The sequence below is a fragment of the Alligator sinensis genome, unplaced genomic scaffold (assembly GCF_000455745.1).
Source record: "Alligator sinensis unplaced genomic scaffold, ASM45574v1 scaffold286_1, whole genome shotgun sequence".
Lineage (NCBI taxonomy): Eukaryota > Metazoa > Chordata > Crocodylia > Alligatoridae > Alligator > Alligator sinensis.
In genome coordinates, this window is record NW_005842366.1 from 193555 (window position 1) to 219572 (window position 26018).

Genomic DNA, 26018 nt, shown 5'->3' on the forward strand with positions numbered 1-26018 from the left:
TAGGGAAATGATAAAGAAGGCAAGGGTAGTAACCAAGATCAGGTCGGTGACTGAAATCAAGGATAAGAAGAAGTCCTTCTTTAGGTACAGAGGGAGCAGGAGGAAGACCAAGAAAATGTGGGGCCCTTGCAGAATGGCACAAGACAGCTGATAACAGACAGTCAGAAGAAAGCTGAACTCTTTAATGAATAATAATAGTGTCGGTGTTTCTGTATGCAAGTGGTGATTGCCCACCTGGTCAGATACTGGATGGGTGGCAGGGGGATTGCCAACCAATGGTCAGTGTCGAACTGGTGAGGGAGCACTTAGGGGCTGAATGTCTAAGTTTACAGGACCAGATGGACTTACACCCAATACTGCTGAAGGAATTGGCTGGAGTCATTGTGGGACCATTGGTGAAAGTATTTGAAGACTCATGGTACTTGGGACAGGTCCCAGAAGACTAGAAAAGGGCCAATATGGTGCCAATCTGTAAGAAGGGATGGAGGGAATATCCGGGAAGCTACAGGCCAGTCAGTTTGACTTCAATACTGGGTAAAATTTTGGAAAAAATTATCAAGAAGTCCATTTGTGAGGGACTGGCAGAAGGCATGATGCTGAAGGATAGCCAACATGGTTTCACTGTGGGCAGGTCATGTCGGATCAACCTCATCTCCTTCTGTGATCAAGTAACAAAACACTTAGATGTGTGAGATGCGGTTGATGTCGTATACTTGGATTTAAAAAAAAACTTTTGATATGGTCTCCCATAACACTCTTATAAAAAACAAAAACTGGGGGATTGTGGGTTGGCAGAGTCCACGGTCAGGTGGGTTGGAAACTGGATAAGGGGTTGAACCCAGAGTGTCAGCAGATGGGACTGTATCATTTTGGTGGGAGGTGGCCAGTGGTGTCACACATCATTTGGTTCTTGGCCATGTGCTGTTCATCTTTATCAACGATTTAGATGACTATGTGGAAAGCACACTGGCCAAGTCCACGGACGATACTAAGTTATGGGAAAAAGCAGTCAAGCCAGGGGATAGGATGCAGATCCAAGCGGACCTGAACAAACTGGAAAGGTGGGCAGAGCAAAACCGGATGCAGTTCAATAAGGATAAATGCAGAGTGCTTCATCTGGGGAGAAGTAACCAGTGACATGAATATAGGTTAGGAGGTGATCTCCTGGCCAGCATGATGGCTGAAAGGGACCTCGGGGTTATGATTGATCACAGGATGGACATGAGCTGCCTGTGCAATGCTGTAGTCAACAGTAGCATACTGGGATGCATTAGCCAATGCGTCACTAGTAGGGCTAGGGAAGTGATACTATCTCTCTACTCGGTGTTGGTTAGACCCCAGCTGGAGTACCGTGTCCAGTTTTGCGCACCACACTTAAAAAAAGACGTGGAGAATCTTCCCTCTGGACCCTCTGGAAAAGGGTCCAGAGAAGGGCCACAAGAATGATTAAGGGCCTGGAGGACCTTATGAGGAAAGACTAAGGGATCTGGAACTGTTCAACCTCGGGAAGAGAAAACTGAGTGGGGGGACTTGGTGGCCGTTTAAATATGGAAGGGGTGAATATGAGGAGCTGTGAGAAAAACAGTTCACTAGGGTGCCCCAGGGAAGGATAAGGAGCAATGGCCATAAACTGTTAGAAGGTGGTTTCAGGTTGGATGTAAGGAAGAACTTTACAGTAAGGTTTGCCAGAATCTGGAATAGACTTCCCAAGGAGGTGGTGCAGTCCCCAGCCTTGGAAGTCTTCAAGAGAAGACTGGACAGACATCTTGCTGGGATCATTTGATCTCAGCAGTATTCGTGCCCAGAGCAGGAGAGTTGAATTTGTTGATTTTTCGAGGCCCCTTCCAGCCATTAATTTCTATGATTCTATGATAAGTGCAAGGAATTGAGGCAGCAGTTTGCAAGGAAACAGGATAGCAACTATGTCTTGGACGAATATGGGGTATCAGTCCCATCACGAGGAACTATCCTGCCTCTTTGTGATCTATAACATGTGCGGGCCAGGAGCGACCCGAGCCCTTTTCCATGCTGCATGCGGGCTGTGACCAGCAGCCCGGGCACGCCGGGTCGGAGAGGGAAGGCCGTCGAGCTGGAATTAGGCACAAACGCTTATCGGTAGTTTAAAAGATTGTTTACTTACACCGAGATGGTAGTGGTGCAGGCTGGAAAGCTTGCTTGAGTTGCGGTTACAGACAGAAAAGAAAAGAAAACTCAAACCTGCAGGGCACGAGGGTACGTCGCAAAGGGTTCCGGCGACGGGAGGATGAAAAATACGAGGCTACGTCGCAGTGGGTTTCGGCGACGGGAAAATAAACCTGCAGGACTCGAACCCGGGTAGAAGAGCTCTGAGGCCGGTCGTAAGGGCTCACACGAAGTTTGCTAGGCTCCGTGGGTCCGGTTCTCTTGCGCGCGGGAAGGGATACGTCTGGATTGCGCTCGGCGACGGGGAGAGGCTAGAGGTTGATCAGACCTCCGTTGCCTGCTTTAAATGCACTGGGTCCGTAAGGATCCGCAGCGCTTAGAGATCTTCACACAGCGTGAAGTCTCCTCCTCCCTTGTTCATGGAGTCCTCCAACTTGGGCGGAAACCACTCAAGCCTTTTATACGGCTAGCAAGCCAATCACTAGCCGCCACGTGTGAATAATTTAGAACTGGCCAATAATGGGACTCGAATTAGCATACAAATGGCAGGAACTCTTTGCAACGAGCATTTCTGTGCTGCAACACAGAAATGCACCCTGCAAAGAAAGCTTCAAATTGGCAGGAAATTCTCCCTTGCACCGGGGTTCTCTTTTGCAGCAGAAAACTCCACCGTGCAAGGAAGCTATAATTTAGCGGGAACAATTTAGCAGTGCCGAAGCACACAAAAACAAAAATCACACCCTTTAGGTTGTGACATAACACAGTTGTATCCAATTATATGGGCATGGTGGTTCTCACTGCCCAGGAGAGTGGTGAGAACTGCAGTCCAGCTGTGGGCAAAGACATACAGCCCTTACAGGCCAGCACAGCCATGCTGCACCAGCCTGCCATGCCGTCCAGACTCGCTGGGCATCCAGCTGAGCCACATGGACTCTGAAGTGTACCCAGCCTCAGACAATAAGCAGCTCAAGTTCTGTGTTCTCCCCTCTTTTTCAGCATCCCTGTCGTCATTCCTCTCCCAATAGGAACCTGGTGTCCCAGAAGACTAGCCCATGATGGAACAAATACTGCCTCGGGGGATGGTAAGTGGCAGCCCACTGCTATGGTTGGGCAAGGAGGTGTTGGGCATCAAGGGATGATAGGTAAGGAGCCAGAGCACTCCCAGTGAAACCTCACTGGCTCACTGGGTGGTTGAACCACAGCCCCCCTTTCCTGACCCCCCTGTGGAATTTTAGTTAGGGTCTATGTTAGAACTGCATGCTGTGTTGGGGACTGCCCCCTACGATCCCTTTCCCCCTGTCCTCTATGTGAGTGTGGTGTGCTAATAGGTACTGGCATTATTTTTGGAAGCATATCCATAATAGACACGAAACCACCATTGTATTGTGGGTCCCAGTTCAGTTAGGCAGTGATTGATGTCTTTAAGGTGATTGCCCACTTAATGTCTCATGTTTCCCCCTGCCAAAAACACAGTGGGTTTTTATACACATGCTGTGGGAGGGGAGGGGAGTTTAGTTAGAGATGATCCTGCCTTGAGCAGGTGAGGAGGGTGGACTGGATGACCTTGTGAGGCATCTTCCAGCTCCACTTTTCTACAACTCTTTGAAAAGTATGTCTACATTGCAGTGAGTGCTATGTGGAGTAGTGGTACATGAACTAGCTAGCTGTGGCAGCATGGAGCTCAGTGCAGGGAAATATATCTTGCTAAGCTAGTGCTGGTTAGAAAACAAGAGTGTTCAAAATTTGGATCAGAATCAAGCTGAGATATTTAGGTTTTCTTTTTTTTTTTTCTTTCCACAGAAACATAGGGGAGATGGATGGAAGGAGAGAGGGAGTCCAGGCAAATTATAGGTTAAAAAATGGCTGAGTGGTTAGGATGCTCAACTAATATAGCAAACCCAGATACAAGTCTCTCCTCTAGAAGCAGATACTTGGACCTTGGTTTGTACTGGGCTTGTAGTGTTACATTCTCTCTCTCTCCTATTGGATTTGTTCCACTTTTATTAATTGGATAAGAGGGAGAATCATGCAGGGTTGGGAGCTGAGCCCCTGCCTCAGATCATCTTGTCTCTAATTGCTGCATAAGATTTGGGGAGTTTTCTCTCCCTCACTTTCTGAATAAAGTGATGTAAGTTTCATCTAAAGAAATAAAAAATACATTGCTGTGAAAAGTTTCAGTGAATTCACATTTGTGATAAAAGAAGCCTCATCTAGAGTCTCTAAACAGCTGTAGTCTAAGCCACTGTACTCTGATCCATCTTTTGAATGGTTAACAGGTCAGGTACCATAGAGGAAGTATTTCAGTTGTTACCAGGCAATAATTTACAATGCCCTACATATTTGACTCAGTAATAAATGCCACATACCTCTTCTGTAGCACTCTTCATTGGTCCATCAGTTTGTTACAAAGGAGATGAGTATCATTATCCCCATTTTACAGATGGGCAAACTGAGGCACAGAGGGAGAATTATCTGCTCAAGCCCGCCCAGAATGAAAGTGGCAGAGCTAAAAATCAAACCCAGGTTTCTAGATTTCCAATTTAGTGGTCTAACTTCAAGAATATGCTATTTCCTCCATAGAAGGTCTTTTCCTGGAAGGTACCCCAAGAAGTAGTATTAACATTATTTTTCTGTTTATTTTTTTCTAAATGTTCTCTGTATTATAATTAATTCTGACTGACTGTCTGAAGAAGCACTAATGAAGAATGAAAAATGTGTTACTTAATGCCTTCCTTTTTTGAGACTATCTTTGTTCCCCAATCCAGCTCCTCCCCACCTGAGATCTATTTTCTTATTATCAGTGATAGCCCCTTAACAGTGTATGTGTACAGTTAAAACAGATGAAACATTATTGGGCTATATTATATATTTGAGGCTTCATTTTATAATTGATTGATAAAAGGTCAATTCATGTTAGAAGCATGCTAGGAGAAATGTTACAGGTACATCAGCAGAAGTTATTATAGTTGCTTATGAATAAGTCTACCATTGAAAAATCATCATTTGCATACATGTTAAAAAAAGCATATCTGTCATGAAGAATACTGTGGGTATTTCGAGAAAGAGAAGTGCAGCTTTAAACGCCTTAAACTGGAGGGGAGATCAGTTCTGAAAAAAGGAAATCATGAGGTTAACAATCTATAACCTTTATTATGTGTGGAAATTCTTAATTAACAACAAATTAAAAACTCATCTGTAGTAGTCAGTGATATGCAAGAATGTTGTATTCCTATTGTCCTGTCTAATAGCATGACTTGTAGTGCTATAAGCAGCTGGAATGCAGGAATGTTTGTCATAATGACCAGTCTCTCTCTCTGCCTAATATATAAAAACACCAAAGTGTGTGCGCGCGCGCGCACACACACACACATACACACACACGGAGACGGACAGAAAAAGTAATCTAGGATGTAACCAAAGTGCAGCAAGCTCTTTCAGTACCTAGCGTAGAGGTGGGGGAGAGGGCCGAGGAAGGAATTATGCTGACCACTGGAGGGAAGGGGAAGGAGGAGACGAGTCTTACCTATCCCGGCTCTTATTTTGTGGATGGCAGCTGCTTACTGCTGCTGATGTAGCTGTGCAGACTCAGGATGCTGCTGCTAGGGGACAGGCAGCAGTATGGACTTCTCAAGAGCTGGGGCTCTCTTCATCCCCTTTCCTGGCACAGGGCTGTACCTTCCATGGCAGCCTCCTGCGCAGGGATATCATTCCCCATCCTTCCTCCCCCTGTAGATACACTATTGGGCATGGGGTTGCACCTGCCCAACTCCTATGGCCAGACTTCACAAGGCTGTTCCTGCTGTGGCAAAGACTTCTGGGGGGAAGGAGCCATACTGGAATCCCCTCTAAGTCAGCACCCTGAGCTGGTACCCTGCTAGTTATGCTACTGTGTTGTAAATTGCACATGTCCATAATCTGAATTCTGTGTTGCCCATCAGCAGCATTTCTCACTCCTACCCACCAATTGCAGCACCTAGATATTTTAATCATAAGGTTAGTACTTACACTTTTTTAACAAACTAGACATTTAATCCAATTCCATAGACAAAAGATCCTAGGAAATGTCAGCTGATCACCAGGGCTTTTCCTAATGATCAGATTGTTTACCTGCCTTAGGTTCCCTTTTTGGTTTGGGAAAACCATGGACACATTATTTTCAATTTAAGATGCAGGGCCAGATTTACAGGAACAGGTACAGCACTTCTCATATTGCCATTAACGGCACAAAACCACTACAGTCTTCCAGTCAGCGCTATATTTCTGAGTCGCTTCCTTTGCTAAGCAGCTCAGAGCAGACTGCTAAAGGGCAGAACAATAGTTATGAGAAATGGTGGTGTACTTGCATTAACAGTCCCAGCCCAGAGATAATCTGCCTTGTTGGATTTTGTTGACAACACTGAGCATGTCTACACATGCAATTAATTTGAAGCAATAAACTCCAGCACATATTGTACCAGAGTTTATTGCTCCCAGGCGTGCCGTTTGAATGTGCTTCTGGGACCACAGCACACTGAGCCAGGTCAGAGCAGTGCCGGTGCTGGCAGGGAGCCCAGGGGGGGTCAGCCTGTGAGCCCGGGGCTGCTCTGACCCAGCTGAATGTGCTGTAGAGAAACTGGCTGGGGACATGGGTGCTTTGTGTGTGGCTAGTCGACAGGCAGCCCCCCGCAATAAAGGACCCTTGTGCCCCAGCCAGCCCTGTCAGTGTCTACATGTGTGTTGCTACATGGTAAATAACTGTAGTATTTACAAGTACTATCCTATGGCAAAGTTTTTTAGTTTATTGCAGCCTAATAGGGCTACACATGTCAACATGGAGACTTCACTGCGGAACTAATTAGGCAGTTCCACAGTAAACATCTTGTGTAGATGCACCCACTATGACTTGACTTCTCTGTTAAAATACCACTGAAGTGGGGTGGAATTTCAGTAGTGGAAACTGTGTTCCCTCTCCTTATTTGAGGAACCTTGTCATACATTTTGGAGGGTATGAGTGGGGTGGGAATCTTCCCTTCCTCTCCCAGATTATAATACAGCAGTAAAGTTGCTCTTTGGACACTACTGAGACTCAGGGATGCAGTATTCTTTTTGGCTTATGTCAAATAGAATAAAAGATGGACACATGCCTATACTCAGATTTTGTGCTTGTAAGCAATATGGCATATAGGGATGCATAACTAACTAACTAACTAACTAAATAAAGTTAATTGGGTTTATGTTCCTCAGTGACACTGTACTGGTAGGTGGATTAGATAAAGTACATTTCAGTGTCAAGCCTACAAGGCATAATCCTGTGCAACAATGAGCAAAAATATTTTTCTAGACTTATAACAATGACATGACAGTACCATTTTCAGAGGAAGGAAAAATAGCTAGCCTTTGATAAAGACTTTCTAGGGGAGGGAAAAGGGTTGAGGACCTTGTTTGAATGCCATATTTCTACAAAGCAACATTTTGGAAGAAAAATTTCTTCTTTGAACTTGACCATAAATATTTTTTCCTATAAATACCTTTGAAGACTGCCTTAAAAACCAGCCTGTTTCCACATCATTCATTCAGAAATGGTACTCCTTTCTGCTCTTGATATATTGAAAGAGGCAGAACATGCATACAGCATTTTATAAACCTCAAAAAATAACTGGTACAAATTTCATTACAAGTGATTATTTTATTTGACCAATGAATGTTTTTAAAAAGCCATGTTCTTACACTTAAAAGTGCACATTTAAATGAAATTGACTATTATGTTGCGGAGCGTACATCTAAGTAAAGCTACATATAGAAAAATACACATAGCCAACAATCTAGCTCAAAGAAGTTGTAATAGGTGTGTGTACTTAACAATTTTGGTGGTGTTTTTGTTTTATTCTGTTTCTGTGTTTTCCTATCCTTTCATCTTTCATTGCTGCATATTAATGGACGTTGTTTTAAGCCGACAGAAATGAAATAAAATTAACATCATGCAGTATATGTCAGGTCTCATTAACATAGGCTACTACTGATATTCATTACCATGGCTGAAACTGGATGTCAACCTAGGAAGCTCTAAATGTAGAATCTACAACATATAGACTAAAATAAAAGCATTTAATTGGTAAAGAAGGGTATGTAGGGAGGAATAGTAAGTTCAAGTTAAAAAACAGTGCAATTCAGAAGAGCTTTTTTTCTTCATGTGGTTGGAAATACCATTGCCACATGTGTACCTTTTAGTAGATTTGTGAACAATTAATGGCTAAATCTAATCCATTACTTAATTTATTTCTATAAGGCAACTACAATACAACAGTTAAATGTTCACAGTTGTTTACTATTAATTTGCTTTAGTGCACTGCCATTATAGGCATTTAACTGTTCTCATTTAGCTGGAAGATATGCTTAACAATTTTAACACTGCTGCAGTAACAGCAACTATAAATTCTAACTTGAGATGTGCAGGACTATCTGAAATCTCAGTGCTTAAGGGCTTCCTTTCTTTCAGAAATTAGACTTTTTTTCCTACATCTAATAAATGCTGTTGCAGCAGTGTTTGTGTGGAGCAACAGTGACATCCAGTAGTCACATGTGCAATCTTATAGATGTTTCTTCTCTGGGAATATCCCTTGTTTCTTGTTGTAAGACGTTAGTCTAACCCAAGTTTGAAATCCCTCTTTCTCTCGTCCACTCTTAATTCTAATGGTTTGGGTATGGTGAACAATTTGTAATATGGAAATAATTTCCTTATTACTATTGCTCTGCATCTCATTGTTACTCTAACAGCTGCCCTCTCCCACATTTCACATACCTTGTACTCCCATGTTTTTAAACCTTTCTATGACTGCCTAATCCTGTTATGAAAAGTAAAATATTCTGAGAGTGAGAGAAGGGAGATTAAAACAAACAAAAATAAACCCAAACAAACAAAAAGTGTTTGGATTAACAGTCCTTACAACTTCTGCACATGATTTTACAGCAGTGTTTCAGAAATTCTTAATGGCCGTGCCCAAAACCCAAGATAATTGCTATGCATATGTCATTTTGATGCTCAGTTAACAAGAAATAAGACTTGTTGAGACTAAATTAGGTGCTTGAAAAAATAAATAAAGTCCAACATACAATTAAGACATCCTCAAGAAGAATGAATAAAGTTAGGAATCCAGTTATTAAAAATAATGAAAACATCTAGTAAAGCTATGTTGCATATTCCTTTCATTCAACTGTTGGGCAGGGATTGCCAATAGAAGTTTGTAGGATCCTACTGCATGCACAACTCAAATGACATTAAGTAATGGATTGTATCCATCTAGATAATTCTTGCAAATTAATATTAAATTTAAAGGCGGTAATATTATAAAGCAGTGTATTTGATCCTTGGGTGGCATCTTGGAACTTCAGCGTCTAGCAACTGGTGAACCGGATCGTGATCCAGGTCGGGAGCCAGATCCTCCCTGTGAAATGAAAAATAAAATCAATTTTACTAGAAAAATATTATACTTTTTAGTGCAGACAAGGTTCCTTGGGTGAATTTGATATCTTTTATTAGACCAACCCAAATGGTTGGAGAATAGTTATTAAGCAAGCTTTCGGGTTCAAAAACCCTTCGTCAGGCTCAGGAAGCTGCAGCACTTGGTGTGTGCTCTTCCTGGATGGAATGAAAAGTAAACAAGCCAGGGGCTGGGCTGGGCTGGGCTGGGCTGGCGAGCCAGTTGCCAGGCAGATTATAATGTATCAAAAATCCAATGTCTATGTTTAGTTCCTGATCTCTAGTATCCATCAGGTTGATGAAATGGAGCTCATAGGCTCGTCTCTGGGATGTGTTGTATAAATTTCCCTTGAGGATCAGGACTGAGAGATTGGAGAGACGAGCCTATGAGCTCCATTTCATCAACCTGCTGGATACTAGAGATCAGGAACTAAACATAGACATTGGATTTTTGATACATTATAATCTGCCTGGCAACTGACTCGCCAGCCCAGCCCAGCCCCTGGCTTGTTTACTTTTCATTCCATCCAGGAAGAGCACACACCAACTGCTGCAGCTTCCTGAGCCTGACGAAGGGTTTTTTAACCCGAAAGCTTGCTTAATAACTATTCTCCAACCATTTGGGTTGGTCTAATAAAAGATATCAAATTCACCCAAGGAACCTTGTCTGCCTATATCCTTAGACCAACACGGCTACAACCTAAACCCCTGCATACTTTTTAGTGTATATATAAAAATTACGAAAGCTCAGGTTATAGTCTTAAATTGTTAATATACCGTAACAATAATATATAACATATTGCTTTTAGTGATTCTGTTTCATTAGATAATTTGGACGACTCTCAAAGTATTGAACCATTAAATTCATTAAGTGTTTGAATTTCCATTGTTGTTTCAAAAGTACAGTCACTTTTCACAATTGACTTTTCAGGTTCAATGAATTTGTTCTGATTAAGCAGCTCTTACACACACTGATGGAATAATTCATTTCCAGTGTCTGGGGTCCTTAAATAAGAAGTTTTAAAGGCTTAAATAAGGCTTACATTCATTTTTTTTCCTGGACATATCACAGAAATTGAGATCACTGGTAAGAACATTAACAAAAGCAAACTGTCTATGGCTGTCCCTGCGATTCGCAGGTATGCAAGCTTTTTAAAAATCATAACACACGCACAGACTCTGAGTAACCTAAAATCAATGAGTCCTGAAGTATGAACATTTCCATATGCAAAATTCCCTGGGGCCATATGTTAACATTGCAGTGATTAGTCTTTTTACAGTGGCAAGCTCATATGTTGATACTTGCAAAATCAAGGTAAAAATTCAGCTCAAACTGAAAAATCTGGCTTTTCAAAATATAATTAGAAAATAACAACAAAGAATACAAAAAATTACCAAATAGGAGTAACAAAATCTTAAATGAATCTGCTAATTTGAACACAGTTATAATTTAGTAAACAAATTATGCCACTTTAATGTGAATAACTGTGGGATGTGGTTGAGGCAATTGGGCTCAATTGCAAATTACTTCAGAAAAAGTCCTAAATGCACTGTGCCCTTGGAGTAGGAAAATAACAGAGGACAAAATTCAGGCCTTAAGGTTTAATCAGCTGAGAGTTTGTGATTTGGCCAGCCAAGTCATGGCCTGAAATTAATTTAATAAGGTCTTATATTAAGACTGAATAAAGTGTGCAAGGAAATAGACAAGGGAAGTTTTGAAAAATGGTAATACTTTGTTGTTCTTTATCAACTCTCAATATATTAAGTTTACTGCACGTTAAAATGGCTTCCAAAGACCATTAAAAAGGTAGAGCAGGAAATGTATGGGGTCACAATCTTGGTAATAATTTTAAAAATCCTGATGTATATGCTTAGAACCATAAAACAAGACTGCTTAAATTGAAGCAAAGCAGAATATGAAATGTACCAACTGTGCAGAATGGATAAACTTTACCAATATTTTGGAAAGCCTTTCTTTTGTAGGATATAATTACAAAACAACAGATTTGTTACTATAAGCCTGGTAAAGCAGCCTTAGGTATAGCATATTGCTGCTTGATCTGATAGGGAAAATCAACCATCTATTACAGAAATATTGGCAGAACATGTCTAGATTTGTGTATTTTAGCAAATCCGATTATGAAATATAATTTATATGTTTCAAGTTATTTAACATGTTTTTCTGGTTGCATTTTGCATTAAAGTAATTTCTTTAACTGTTGCAGAAGCTACTGTAAAAATTGTGGAAACATTTCCAAGTGCTTATATAATTCTTAACTAGTTAGTTGGGTAATATATTTTATGATGTCTAACTTTTTCTTAAACAACTCAGTCAAGAAATCAGTAAATTTCTATTTATACTTGAGTTGTGAATTTGGAATCCAAAACATTAAACACAGGTTTGTTCTATACTTGCAGAATACCTCCTCTCTTTAATTTGTGTCTCTTTGTAGTAGAGAAGTCTGTCTCTAATGAGAAATGGTGGAAATATTTTACCCACATTTCTAATACTTTCACAAAACAAATTGACCAATATATAGTTTCCCACTACATCTCCCCTATGATGTAGTTAAAACCAACTTTCACCAGTCAAGCCAATTTTATTGATCCATGGAATGATTTCTAAGGTAAGTTTTACTGTATCTGTTGCTAGATATCAAATAGGACCTTGTTACATAGTAATTTTCGGCAGCTCCTGGAGCTCTTACCCCCTGGATTGTCCACATTATTAACACCTTTAAGTGGTTTTAAGAACTCATATGGCTCAAAGGTATTCCATTCCAGGGCAGGATTATATCTGATCTGCACGACCCAGCTCCTGTTGCATTTAGGTGTGGTCATTCCTCACAGACATGCCACCCAATATGAAGTCCTCCAGTATCCCAGGATCTCTCACACCCCTGCCTGTACAGCAGAAATAGAAACCTGTCCTGACTCACCACCCCTCTAGTCGCAATTCACAGCTATAGCTCCTAGACCTGCCCCTGTTCACTAGGACTCTAGGGTAGGGACAGACATTCAAAAAGGCTGAGTCTGAATTGATTCAACCTTTGCAGGTTAGTCTAACCTGGCTAGGCTAAATCAGTTTTATAACTGGACAGGCATCCCAGAAATGCAGGAACATGTCTGCAATGGCTCAGGCTAGAAGCCAGGGCATGCTAGAGCAGCCCTCCCTTCCTTCCACAGCACTGAGCTGAGGAGAGCGGGGGGCTTGGTCAGGCTCCAGCAGGATGCTCTGATTAGCCCAGCAGGGAATCGATAAGTGTTTATCACCCCATTAAGAAAGCTACAGAGGGACATTACCGGCTACCTGTTGATTCTGCTTGTTGATTCAGCAGGGACCATAGCCATCATGTGGACTTCTAGCTAATACACAGACATCGCTCCTCAAGGAGGGGGGAATTCCTGCTTAGCAGTGAGTGGTGAAGGGGAGGCGGGGAGCAGCCCACAGGCTTGCCAGAGCTGCAGCCAGGGAGCAGAGGGGAGGGGCCAGTCCTGCGGTGGAGCAGAGAGCCCCGCCCAGCCCAGCCCAGAGAGTATGACAGGATGCTGGGGGAGTCTGTTTTTTCTTAAACCAGCAAGGGGTCTAGGACAGACATTGCATAAACCAGTTTGACCCAAATCAGTTAAGTCTGATACTATATTCAACAAGGGTTATCTCAAACTGGTTTCAGCCATTTTCCAACTGGTTTATGTGAACTGAACATCTATTGTTAAAGGTTTAAACTAGTTTCTGATCACTTAAACCAGTTTGTGTGTAATGTCTGTCCCTAGCCCTAGTGGCAAGTCACAGCCATGCAGGTGGGGGATAGAGAAGCTTTCTAAACTAAAGGTGTGATTTCTCCAAATTCTAAGCTAGCACTAGCACCAGTCAACATTTGTGTCTCATAGTGTAAAATGTAATAAAGCCCATCTTTGAATATGTCACTAATACTAGGCAGATTAAGAGATTTTATGGGTTGTTTTTTCTATTTCTGGACACAGTTTTCATTTACTGTATGTTTACTTGTGCTTTACCAGTTTAAAGATTTTGGAAAGAGTCCCCTGACCATCATGGTATGATCCCTTATGTCCCTTATGAGCAGATTTATGCTCATAGAATTTGCCACTTCCTCCATAGCCCGGCTTGTGTCCTTCACCTCCCTGGAAAGAGAGATCACAGATATCTCAGGCTTGTTACCAATCATCTTCACTTATGACTGCTTTCAAATTAGTCAATAATTTGAAAGTATAAGAGAAAAATAAACCCCTAGTAAACAACAATGATTAAAAGTAATTACAATGTTATCTTGTCTTATACAAATCTGAGTATCAAACTTTGGTCTGCAATAGAGAAATCCATAAACAAAAAAAGATAGGCTGTACTGTCAAATGCAGAATGTGAATGGAAAATGAGACAAGGAGCAAGTGAAGAATGGTTTTCAACTGTAGGTCTTGAAAAGGAAATCCATTAAAATGAAAATATTTATCCCCTTGAAAGAGTTATAGTGGATGAGAGCAAAAATCTCTGTCATTACTGAGATTGTTTTATATACTGTTATTTGTCCTGAAAGTAGACATTCCATTTGAATTTTTTTCTAAATACTTACCCTTTAGTGTTTTATCCAGGTTGGAAGTGCATGGGCAAAAAGAAATAAAATAAAAATTTCCAGTTAAAAAGGTACAATGTTTAATGATAAGGTAATTGCCCTGGAATGATATGTAGTATTAGAATAGGGTTGCTCAATGTCCCTTTATGCAACTGGTGGCACCTTGCCACCAACCTCTTGTTGAATATGTTTCAATGGTATAAATTTAACCCTCTGTTTCAAGCATAAATACAAATTTATTTATTTTTTTTTACTTTTGGAAAGCAACAATGTCATTTTGGATGATTTGTTTTTTTTAAAATTAATGCACATTAAAATTATTAGATTGAGAGTCTTGGGCATTAAATTCTTCTCAGTGCAAGCTCCTCTTTTATTTTGCCCTGGAAGAACTGTTTTCAGGAATAAAGGGATAATTCATTGTCCATGCCTCACTGGTTTCTCCGTCTAATCTAAGTGCCAAATTTGGTTTGGATCTACCAAAATAACCATATGTTGCTAAACAATAAAGTAAAATTAATATAGTCACAGAGCTCCATAGACACAATATCACAGCAATCAAACATGTTTCTAAAAAAAGTAAAAGAGATATTTTATCTTATTTGTATACAAGAAATGCTGTGAAAATGACCTAATTTAAAATTATTATAAATCCAGAGAAATCACCTTTATTTTAAAATTCTTTACATTTTATTAAATACCATGCTCAGTAGAGCCCTTTTTGTAAAAGGGACAGGAAGTAATCAATTAAAATGAATGGTAGAATATTAGTCAGCTTCAGTAGAAACAGGACAGGACCCTTTTTTTCATCACACCTTTTTGTGGTGTCTATGGTTGAGTCAATTGTTGACCTGGTTCTTCAGCCATTCAGAACTCAAATGGTCTTCAAAGAGACTCATGCAAACTGAGCAACTGCCAAACCTAGCTTTAATGTTTATACAAAAAGGAGAGAGCAAATTAAATACTGAGCAACTGGGAAGCCCAGGGCTCTGCTACTAAAGCTATTGCTATTTCTGCTGATTCCCTAGTCCCTTCACAGTTTGTCCAATTCTGTGTGCCTTGGAGCCTCCATCAACTCTTATTGAAGTCGGCTAATGTGGATTTGCAAGAAAGGCTGAACATCCTTTCATCTAATGCTCAGCACCTCTCAGGGTTTTGTTCCTAGTAAAAGAGCAGCATGCATGAGAAAATGGGATGGTGTAATAGCTATATGAAATATTTGTGCGACAGAGGGCAATAGTCAGCAAAAGAACTGTTTCTCGTTTTTAATAGGCTGTTGCAAATAATGGCCTTTATGCTGCAAGGCCCTTTGTTTCCACAGACTTCATTATGGGAGCTGAGGATTATTCTGTTAACATTTATATTAAGAAAAAAAGTCCATTGAATATTGACTTTAAGGGGAGTCTTATCTCAAGTTGAACTACAGAGCTATGGCCTAATGGAGAATTTTTTTAAAAAATCAGAAAAATCTTAGAAAAAGCCATTGATAGTTCTGATTTTAATAGTTGGCATATTAAATCATTAATCAGAATGATGGCAACTAATATACTGCCCATTTCATGAGCAGTTTTAAAGGATGTAAAACATGTGACTTTAACTTAAAAACCTCATGTGTTAAAATGATGGCTTTGTGATTAAAAATGCATAACATTTTTAGAACTTTAATATACCATCTAAATCAAGGGAGTGATCGGCATATATTGTTCATATACATAATCAAACCTGTAGTGGAGGAGAAAATAGAATGTGGTTAGTTGTGAAATAACTGCTGCTTTGCTCCTGTATGCTGTCCCCCTTTAAATTGTATAACTGTAGAAAAAAAACCCTGTAGAGTAACCAGTAGGGTTGATATATTCTTACTGAAAGGGATTGCAAACAAGATGACAGAAATGTTCACATCAGTGGTAATATTAGTTTATAGAATTTAGCAAATAAGAAAAATTTAAGTTGTAATAACAGGTTTCACACTTCTTCCCAACCCAACCTTCCATTTTTCCCTTCCCGCAAAAAGAAAAGACAAAAAGTAGTTTGAGTCTTCCATGAGCCTTAAAGGAAAGAGGTTTGCCATGCAGTAGACTTGTTCCATTTGTGCTAAAGCAAGGGAGATTATGTCACTGCAAGGTTGACAAGCTGCTGGATAAGAGCAAACGATAAAATTATCATTGGGTACCAAGTGGATGAGAAGGAATAAAGCAAAGAAGCTTAGACTGAAACATAAATATCAAGTTGCTGCAGTAGCTTAAAACGCAATGGAGAAAGACATGCTTTGGCTTGGATAACCAAAATGGCTGTGAATGAAAATGCATTCATCACCTACCCAGCTAAATCTGGCGAGGGATAATCCTCTCCCCTGCATATGCAAAAAATAGAAACAGTGATATGATGATCACAGAACAAAGAACATCCAAGAGAATAGGGAACGGGAAGGAAAAAAGCATTAAATAAAATTGTTCAAAGGAGAGTAATGGAAACATAAATGTGTGAATTATTATTATATGAAACAAAAATGACAGTGAAATAACATTGACTTTACTTGATTCCATTTCTAGATGTCATTGACTAATGAAAAATATTTGTAAATAATCATTTGATTAGCGAAACAAAACAATTTTCAGTTAAATGTATTTGAGCAGCTCTGTTCCATTGCAATTGTAATTTCAGTAGCTTCTTATACAGAAATTCAGATTTGTGCAAAGAATATTTTAAAATATTAATAATAGTTGCATTTAATTAATTTCCTTATAGAATAGATGCTGAAAATGCTTTGTACAAGAAGGCAAGTGTCATCTCCACAGGTGACTAATCTGAGGTAGAGCCAATATATGACTTGGCTGGGGTCATGCAACAAGTTAGCAGCACAATCAGGAATATATGGTCCAGACAGAAGTGCAACACCCCGCTATAAATGAGAACACCTTGCAGGAAGCGTTCTGAGCTACAACGATCCCCCAAACCAAACAGAAGTTCACTGTTGGTTTCAGGGGGAGGGGAATCTAGCTGCTGGTTACCAGCCTGTAGCCAGTTTGCCCTAGCAATGGTCCCTCCTCCCTCCCATCCTGTCCCTGTTTCAGACTAGGAGAGGGGAAAGGGAGCAGAGGGAGCTCCTTTTAGGGGTCCCCCAGCCAGCGGTGGAGGGTGGAGTGGGTGAATTAGAGTCCCCCCATTTCGGAGGTGGGGAACTCCAGTATACTTTCTTCACCCTCCAGCAGGGGCTAAAAAGCCCCCAAACTGAACTTCCTCTGTTCCTTTCCCCCCCCTCCCCCCTTCCCATTCTGAAAACAGCTCGAGGTTGGCAGGCAGTGCAGACGCAAGTTACAGCAGATGCTCTGTTTTGAAATATCTTCATCTGACCCCTCATGGAATGAGGGGGCAGATTTTCACCTGATTGGCCATTTTTTTAAATCTGTCTGCAGCTGTGCACTTGTGTTTGGTCATGGCTATAAACTGCTTTCTGTGGCCAGATCAAGCTAAATTTGTCACTTCTATCTATGCCTAGAATCTAGAGTTTGTGACTTCCCTGCTCTAAATATGGTTCTAAACCTCCTTTATAAAACAACACAGTCAAAGAAAATGAAAGAAGCATTCCAGTTGATATGTATTAGACAATAAAGACTTTGTGAGATGTTGAAGGCCCTTACCTTTGCTTGCATTGGGGGTGGGGTTCTAGGTGACACCTAGAAAACAGCACAAAAAATATATAAAACAGGAGTAGCAGCAAATTAGGAAACAATTAAGCACTCTGCTCTTATTTATTGATCCTGTCTGATTTCATTCACCTTCCTATGGTTGGGAATATACCTCAGCAGATGTAATAAACATTCTTTTTCATTCAATTCCAATTATAGGGATTTTTCTTTTAATAAAAAATGAATATTACTAGACTGAAATATCCTTAGGATTGGAATTAACTTTAAGTGTATTACTGTAAGTTTCTTATTTTTTAGATCCAGGTCCGTCTCCATCCTGCACCAGGGTGGTATCTTGTGTTCTGTACGTTATTAACATCATCTATGCTGATTTAAGAAGTTGTTATTAATAGACGCGGTGTTAATAAATTGATTCTATGGTTAGAGTTTCTTGTGCTGTTACCCTTCCCATGTCTATTTTTTAGGTCCATGCCCCATAGCTGTATCTGATCATCAGGTTAGTAGGTCTGTTTCAAAGATGAGAAAGGGAAAAAGGAGTATCTGTGATGCTAGTGATCATCTAACAACCATGAAACTTCTGAGAAGACTTCTGTCTTGTGGGAAGCATTCTGCAAAGCTTTGAAGGCTTGTTAGGCTTGGGGAACTAGTTTTGATGATAAGTTTGCATAATACAGACACATCATATGTGAGAATGCTTGAGGGAGGTAGAGGTTAAAATGCATCTGTTCAGTTCTTCCTCTCATTTTTGTGAGAAGTTCTGTAAAAGTATGAAAACATATAAGTTCAAAGCTGAACCAAATGTTTCCCTGCCTCTGAAATAAGGTAACTCAGGTCAGGGAAACAAATCTGGACCCCTTTTGTTTATGGCTTCAAAGGAAATTCCTGAGTATAGTCTGGCTTTTAGGATTTGGGTACATTTGGTAAGTCCAGTAAGTGCTACTTTAAAGGGATTGTGCCTGAAGCACAACTGCTTTTTTTCTCTTTAAACAAAAATCAATGATACATAAGTATTAGAACATGGCTTGCTCCAAGGAAAATGAATACAAAACTTGCAGACAGCAAAGCTTCATAATTTCTAATAATTAATGTTGACATTTCAAAGTAGTAATGGTAGTGTCAGTCCCTTTTATCCAAAGTATCCATTTCCTGCTTTGTGTGTCCAAGTAGAATAACTCTGGCATCACTATACTCTCAAAGGCAGAGGCAGCACAATTTATTTGTACTGTTAATTTTAACACCACAGTTAACATTGAGCTGCCAATGAATCACAAATGAAACCTTTAATTCCACCAAAAAGCAAAAAAAGGGGAAACTTACAATGTTCTTGAAGAAGTGGACTACTGGGTTGTCATCACCAGGTCGCCCATGCTGAGACCTCTGAGGCATGGAACCTACGTGGCTAGCTCTGGCTGCATGTATGTCCTGAAATTCAGGATAGTTATATTAGTAATACTGTGAAGGAAAGGAAAGGTAGATGATAGCAATGTGAAGGGAGAATGCACCAAGTCACGTTCATGAATAAAAGAGAATTTTACAAGTATTATAATCCAGTGTCTGTAGAGAGACCAAGCAATAAAGTGATACATGTGTATTGACTATGCATATATAATAAATACAAGCCTTTGAATATATTATAGAACCCAGTCTTTTGCTGACATGTCCAGTCATTTAGATACTAGCTTTTCTCATAAGTGGAATCATAAAATTAGATGTGAAAACAGTCGAAAAAAAGACCTACTAGTTCATGGAGTCAATCTCCATACCGGAGAAGTAATGCACTGTACGTTAACCCCTTTTAATTTCAAATATACAGCACTAGAGGTCAGAAATTACATTAATTTGGTGAAATGAAAGAGCAGCTGCACTTAAAATTGAGGAGAGTCAGGGGAGACTTGTTGTGCAGTCACTTCAGTGTTTTTAGTTGTGGTAAGAAATAAAGAATGAAGGCAGAAGAATGAAAATAATTTGTAGAAAGTAAATAGTATACTATAGTACCATGGGATAAATGTACTATGCTAAAGTGAAAATGGGTTCCACGTACTTCTGTGCACTTGTTGCTACTTTTTGATGTAGTGTGAAATAGAAATAAGGATGTGAATGATCCAGGTCAGACCCATAAACAGAAGCTACATCTTTCCATCGCGGCAAAAGGCTATACAAAAAATCCAGCAAAGTCAGACTAAATACCCATGGTATAGAGAATGCCCCCCAAAAAAGATAGTGTAATGATAGAAAGATCCATTTAGACTGATAATGGCAAATGTTGCTGATCGGGTTGATCTCTCCAGTGAAAAAGCTGTTCATGTTAGTATTTTCTTAATGATGCCAACTTCATAAGACAAGAAGTAATTAATGAATATTTAAGGAATGTATAAATAATATGAAAAGATAAACAATTAAAGCAACTAAGTTTTCATCATTAGTATTAAATGCACATCCCCCTTATTTTCCTAGTGAGGCAGGTATTGTCTACTTATTGGAGCACAGTAAGCAGGATTCCTGAGGGGGTTTTTTCCCTTTGCCTCACTGATCATTGGTTGGGTGATCTTCGGCAAATAATTTAAAAGCCAGAATTTTCAAGGTATTCTTAACACATTCTTATACCTAATGGTATAAATAAGCATTGTATGGTGAGCTCTGGTTATACATCTCTATCTGCATTTTCCAGTGATTAAGTATCTTTAAAAATCTGGTCCTGTGTACTTTTGTTTATGTAGAAAATATATTTCAGAAGTGTGTAGTGAAATCTGAATGAACAAAAGTTTGTAATGTGCTCTGAAATTGCTAGATTGAAGTTCTGCTTTCACTTTGTAACATTAGTTAAAGCTACTGAAAAAACATTTTGTTTTTTATTATTTTTGTCCAATTATCCAATAATGCAGTTAGAGACATATGAATGGCATATAAATAGACTATACTAGATCATTACAAATGAATGCAAATGAGCAATATTGCTTTGGTGTATTCAGTGCAATCTGAAGAGAAATAAATTTCAGATGAATTGCCACGCGAAAATTCATCTCAATCTGTTAGATTCAGTGTCCCCAGGCTGGTGGTATCTTTAATTTTACTATTTAAAAATTAGGACTTTGCTGGATTTTATTCAGTTTATGAGATTTCGGTAAAATTATTCAATCTTTGTTCACTTACTTTTACATTTACTTCTTTGCTAGGTATTTAGATTGCTTTGGGTGAGAGAAGGACGTCTTAGCAGCAGTAGTGCCATAACTTCTATTTACAAACCAACAGGATAGCAAAGCACAATTGTAGGGAGTGATTTTGAGGGGTATTTTTTAACCATGTTCCCAATTAAACTTTTCTTTGCTTTTCACAGACAGCTGCCATGACCCTTATATCCTTCTTACTGGTGAGTGTTGCACTGTAGTTGCCTTCCTGTATTTTGATGCAAGGAAAGTGGTTGCTATCCTACTGCAGACTTTTTTCATGGTGTGCACTGCGAAGAACAGCAAAATAATACTTTCTATTTTATAAGATGGATTTGAATATGGGTTGAATCAATCTCCAATTTTTTTTTTCACTGTATACATAAGGACAGGAAGTATGAGAACAGAGTAACAAAGAGTATTAGGGGTAGAAAATAGGAGGAAAAAAATCTGTAGATAAAATAGAAAAGATCACAACCAAGACCTTGGAAATATTACATGTTCAGTCCTTGTGAACAAGAGACAGAAGGTAGGAATTCAGTTAATAAACAATGAATTCATTTAAATCCAACAACTTCACTCACTTGTGTTCCAAAGGACTCATTTATGTCCCAAAATGAATCTTGCAGAGCTACTGTTGGAACTTACTATCTTAGTTGAAACTCCATTTTAAACATTTTTCTATGATTTTGTTCTACGGTTATACAGTTAAAAATAGTTTTTCTATGTCTTGTTTAGATTAAACCAGGTTTTCTGTGTGGGGACTTGTGTTATCACTGGTTAGGGGACTAAAATCTTGTTTATTTGAATGTTGAGTGAAGTAGAATTGGAAGGTGGGATTTATAAATTGTCATGAATAAGGTGTATAACATTTGTCTAGAAATGTAAATTTATTACTAGTAAGTTGTGCTTAACACAGTTAAGCATCTGATTGGGATAATCATATTTTTCCAGTCCATGTACTAATAACATTGTTTAATTACTGTACTATGAATCACCAAAAAGAAATATGCGCAATAATAAGTATGTGCAGTGTGTCAGTATGGTTTATTTAAAAGGCATCTTGCAAGCTATAAAATAAATTGGATATTATGGACATAGAGCTCCTTTTCATACTGCCAACTTTAGTAAAGATGGGAGAGGAGAGGTGGTGGTCGGTTTAAGTTTAATAAGTTGTATTTACCAGCTTTTGTAATGCAGCACTTTTTCATGTATTACCTCAGCAAATGCAACGTCATTCAAATTTGTGGTAACATAATTATCTATTTTTTTTCTTAATTTAGATTACACTTATAAAATACTGTAATAAATTACTGTTTATCTGTACATACTTTTCTCTATTACTTCTCAGAATCTAAGAGGCAAAATCGGTGAGGGAAAAAAAATAAAATTGAAAAGTGATATTTTCCTAGAAGCACCCAAAAGCAGATAAGTGCATCAGTGCATTAAAGAGAAGATGTACCACAAGGTCTTAGGGTACTTAAAGAAGGAGGTAAAATGTTATGATATAGGGAGTAGTGCTTGTACTAACTAAAAGAGAAAGTAAATTATCTGAGGGTATGGCCAAATGTATATTTTATCTGCTTTTATCAGCTTTAAAAAGGGAAGGGGAGCTGCTGCTCTGGACTGGGCAGCAGCTGTTATGCTGTAACTGTTATGTCTGCATCATCCTGTAGTAATATCCATTATGGCCTGAATTTGGACTCTGAGGCTACAAATAGATGTCCCATTCATCCTGGGATAAACCATTGCATCTTTCACAAGATAAGAAGTACTAACTGTTTATCTTGGGACATCTCAAAGTACATCTGAATGGTTTGCATTGTTTAATCAATTGCAGAAAAGCAGCAGTGCACTCAGCTGTTCACTAAACCCTGATTAGAAGGGATGTTTCTATTCTGGGACCAACACAGACGTAACTTGTCCAGGGACAAATTATTATCTCGGATGCAATATCTGTTCTTAGCCTGAAAAAAGTAGTTCTGCTGCCCTTGCCATGCTACAGATTCATGCAGATGTAACACTTGCACTCTAACTTATACTAGTATCATTTAATAGATACAACTGTTGCATCTATCTCTATTCCAGCTCCCTGACTGACCTATGTGCTAAGTTCTTGCTTTTATACAGTTTCATGAGAGTTAGATTTTAAATGAGTTCATGCATTTAAATGAATGAGAGTTGTAGCAATTCAAGACACTGCCATTTACTGATTTACTTTTGAAATAGGCTCAGTGAAATAATGGACACCAGTGTGAGAACCTAATAGGTACAGGGCAAAAGAAAACAATTCAAAAAACAAGTTATTCTGCTTTAAGTTATTGGAAATTTCCACTCCGTACAGAGTGATTTCATCTTCATCACCAGGTGGAGCAACGCACAGCTTCTAGTTGGCAGCATGTAATTATCAATTAAACTTTCCAGCTTTGCACCTATTCTAAAGTTTAAATTTTGCATAATTTCTAGCTATTTAGAGCCTCAGTTTTCAGGCAAGATGTATTCCATATGGTTACACTCAAGGCATGTGTTCACAAACTCTAATCAGGAGTTCAAGTTCTTTGAATAATTGATTGATTTGAATAATCTGTTGAATAATTAATTGGCTTGCAAACCCAGCAGGATTTGTCAACCTGATTGCACATAAGTTTAAAACATCATCCAACGGGTTTTCTTTTTGCTGATGTAAGGGATAAATGTGAATGATAGGTTTGTTGAATACTTTACACTGCTGTCAACAACAAAAAATTGTCCTTTTGTTCAAAGAGCATAAGGGACAGAAAACAATGACTACTCAAACTGCCAGCATCCACAGTCACCCAGTTTACCCAGTCCATGAGTCACCCAGTTTACTCTCATAAATGACAATTTACTGTATCAAGAGAGAGGCACAAAGCAAAGGTGCCTTACAGTTTAACCTCTAGTCTTATACTTTTGTATGAGACGGTGTAGAACTGTCTAACCATAGACTTCATTACAGTTAATTTGTGATTTCATTGTGAAATTAATACTCGTAGTACAAAAAAAGAAAGTTCTAGCAATTCTTATCGAAATGTTCCTAATTAACTAAGAATATATTTTCCTTTTATTTGCTGAAGAAATATATATAGGTAAAAAATTGGTTAACTCTGGTCAAATTTGGTTAACTAAAATTATGTTCCTAAATATATACTTCAGAAAAACTTGAAATTCTGAGTATATGCTGTTCTATGCTTGGCATTTCTGAAAATCAGATAACTTTCCTTTGTGTTTAAATATATTTTAAAAAACCTTGTAACTTTTGGAAATTTGGAAGTTTGAGCAGTATTTGAAATTAATTTCCATCACATCTGATGGGAGGTAAGGAACTACTTGTTTAGTTTCTTGCTCTTCAGTTTAGAAAGTTCAAACCTATTAATTTATACTAATAAAGTTAGGCAAAAGCTTCAGTATTTTGAGTCATTGTGTTGCAATTTTCTCATAATTCAAAGATTTTGTTGTGACCTGTTGTAAATTAGAGCCATCTGCAAAATGTATACTTAGGTTTGGGTTTGGATTTTGAATTTATCTACCAAACTTTTGGGAATTTGTTAAAATGTATAATCTATATGTATTTTGTAGCTTGGATTTACTGGAATTATAAATAATTTAAAAAGTAGGACTGGAAGGGACCTGAGCAGGTCATTTATTCTAACCCAACTTTAAGACAGGATCATCCCTATTTAAACCATCCCAGTGAAATGTCTGACTCACCTGCTCTTAAAAACTGCAAAGGATGGAGTTTCTACGTCTCTGAGTAGCCTGTTCCGATGCTTGACCACCCTCCTAGTGAGTAAGTTCTTCCTAATATCCAACCTACATTTCCCTTGCTGAAATTCAAAGTCATTGTTCCTTATCCTGTCATCTGCAGCCACAGAGAATATTCTATCTCCATCCTCTGTAATAACCACCCTTGAGGCAGTTGAAGACTGTTACCAAATTTACCTCTCAGTCTTCTCTTCTCCAGACTAAATAACCCTTTCCTCGTAAGTCATTTTCCCCAGATCTCTAATAATTTTTATTGTTCTCCTTCGAACTCTCTCTAATTTATCCACATCTTTGTTGAAGTGAGGTGCCTCAAACTGGACAAGCAGTGTGAGTTTATTTTTTAGCTTATCAGATGTTAATGGCTTTAATCAAAATTGTATTGATTAGCTTAAATGGAACTATTATTACTTCCAGGATCAGGACCCGTAAGAGTTCAGATTCAAGCAGTGAAAAGATCTTTTTTTTTCTGCTACACAGGAAACTAGTATTTTGCATCATTGCCATTTAAACTACATGAAGATTGGCCTTGCAACTGTGTATAATTAGACTCTAAGTCAGACTCATATAAATAAGTTACTTGATGCCCAATGCAGAAATTAATGAACAAGAACTTTAATTGTTAACATAAATTGAATCCTATGTTGTAGTCCTTATGCTAGAAAGTTACTGCCAGCATATAATTAATATATATATTAACATAGGCCACATTATTGTGTTCCAAGAACTATCTTAAAAATGTTTGCAGTTGCACAAAATGTAAATCCAGATTTCATTCTCATTCATTCCTCTTTAGCTTCTGAGCAAAATAAATTTCTCGTTCAACCTTTATAGTTTTGTTAAAAGAGATGGTAGGATTTTAAGGGTGGTTAACTTATAATTTACATTGAAGCAATGATAAACTAAAACTGTAATAATCAGTTTCACTTTTAGTTAGCACTTCCCATTGGAAACCAATACTAGACTTACTAACACTTCTTGTCTTTTTGTGGTTGCTTGATCATAAGCAGTAGCAGACATGTAGGTGGTGATTTTGAAAGAGCTCAGAAAATATTGTCTGACACTACTTTGTGCAAATGTGATGCTAGTTTCTGGTCTGACTCATGCACCTCCACGTAGATTTTCAGAAGCATGAAACTTTCCAAGCGAGTTATCTACCATTTGTTCAACTGCAGTGTACCACAACAGGACTGCTTCTGAAACCAAGAACTCTGAGTGTCATACATCTCCGCATTATCATTCT

General features: G+C 38.8%; 1 protein-coding gene across 5 annotated transcripts in view; it reads right to left on the reverse strand.

Moving 5' to 3' along the window:
- Positions 1 to 7795: 7795 nt before the first annotated feature.
- Positions 7796 to 26018, reverse strand: part of MBP (myelin basic protein) — a 168823-nt gene continuing 150600 nt past the window's right edge. For 3 of the 5 annotated variants that reach the window (XM_025210668.1, XM_006029209.3, XM_006029208.3), the window contains 5 exons: positions 19149 to 19253; positions 17823 to 17858; positions 16502 to 16534; positions 13616 to 13741; positions 7796 to 9563 (listed from right to left, as the gene is read on the reverse strand). In XM_025210668.1, coding sequence (XP_025066453.1) covers positions 9507 to 9563; positions 13616 to 13741; positions 16502 to 16534; positions 17823 to 17858; positions 19149 to 19253 — 357 coding nt within the window. In that variant the 3' untranslated portion in view covers positions 7796 to 9506. The remainder of the gene's footprint in view (positions 9564 to 13615; positions 13742 to 16501; positions 16535 to 17822; positions 17859 to 19148; positions 19254 to 26018) is intronic. The other 2 variants (XM_006029211.3, XM_006029210.3) reach the window with 1 other exon arrangement.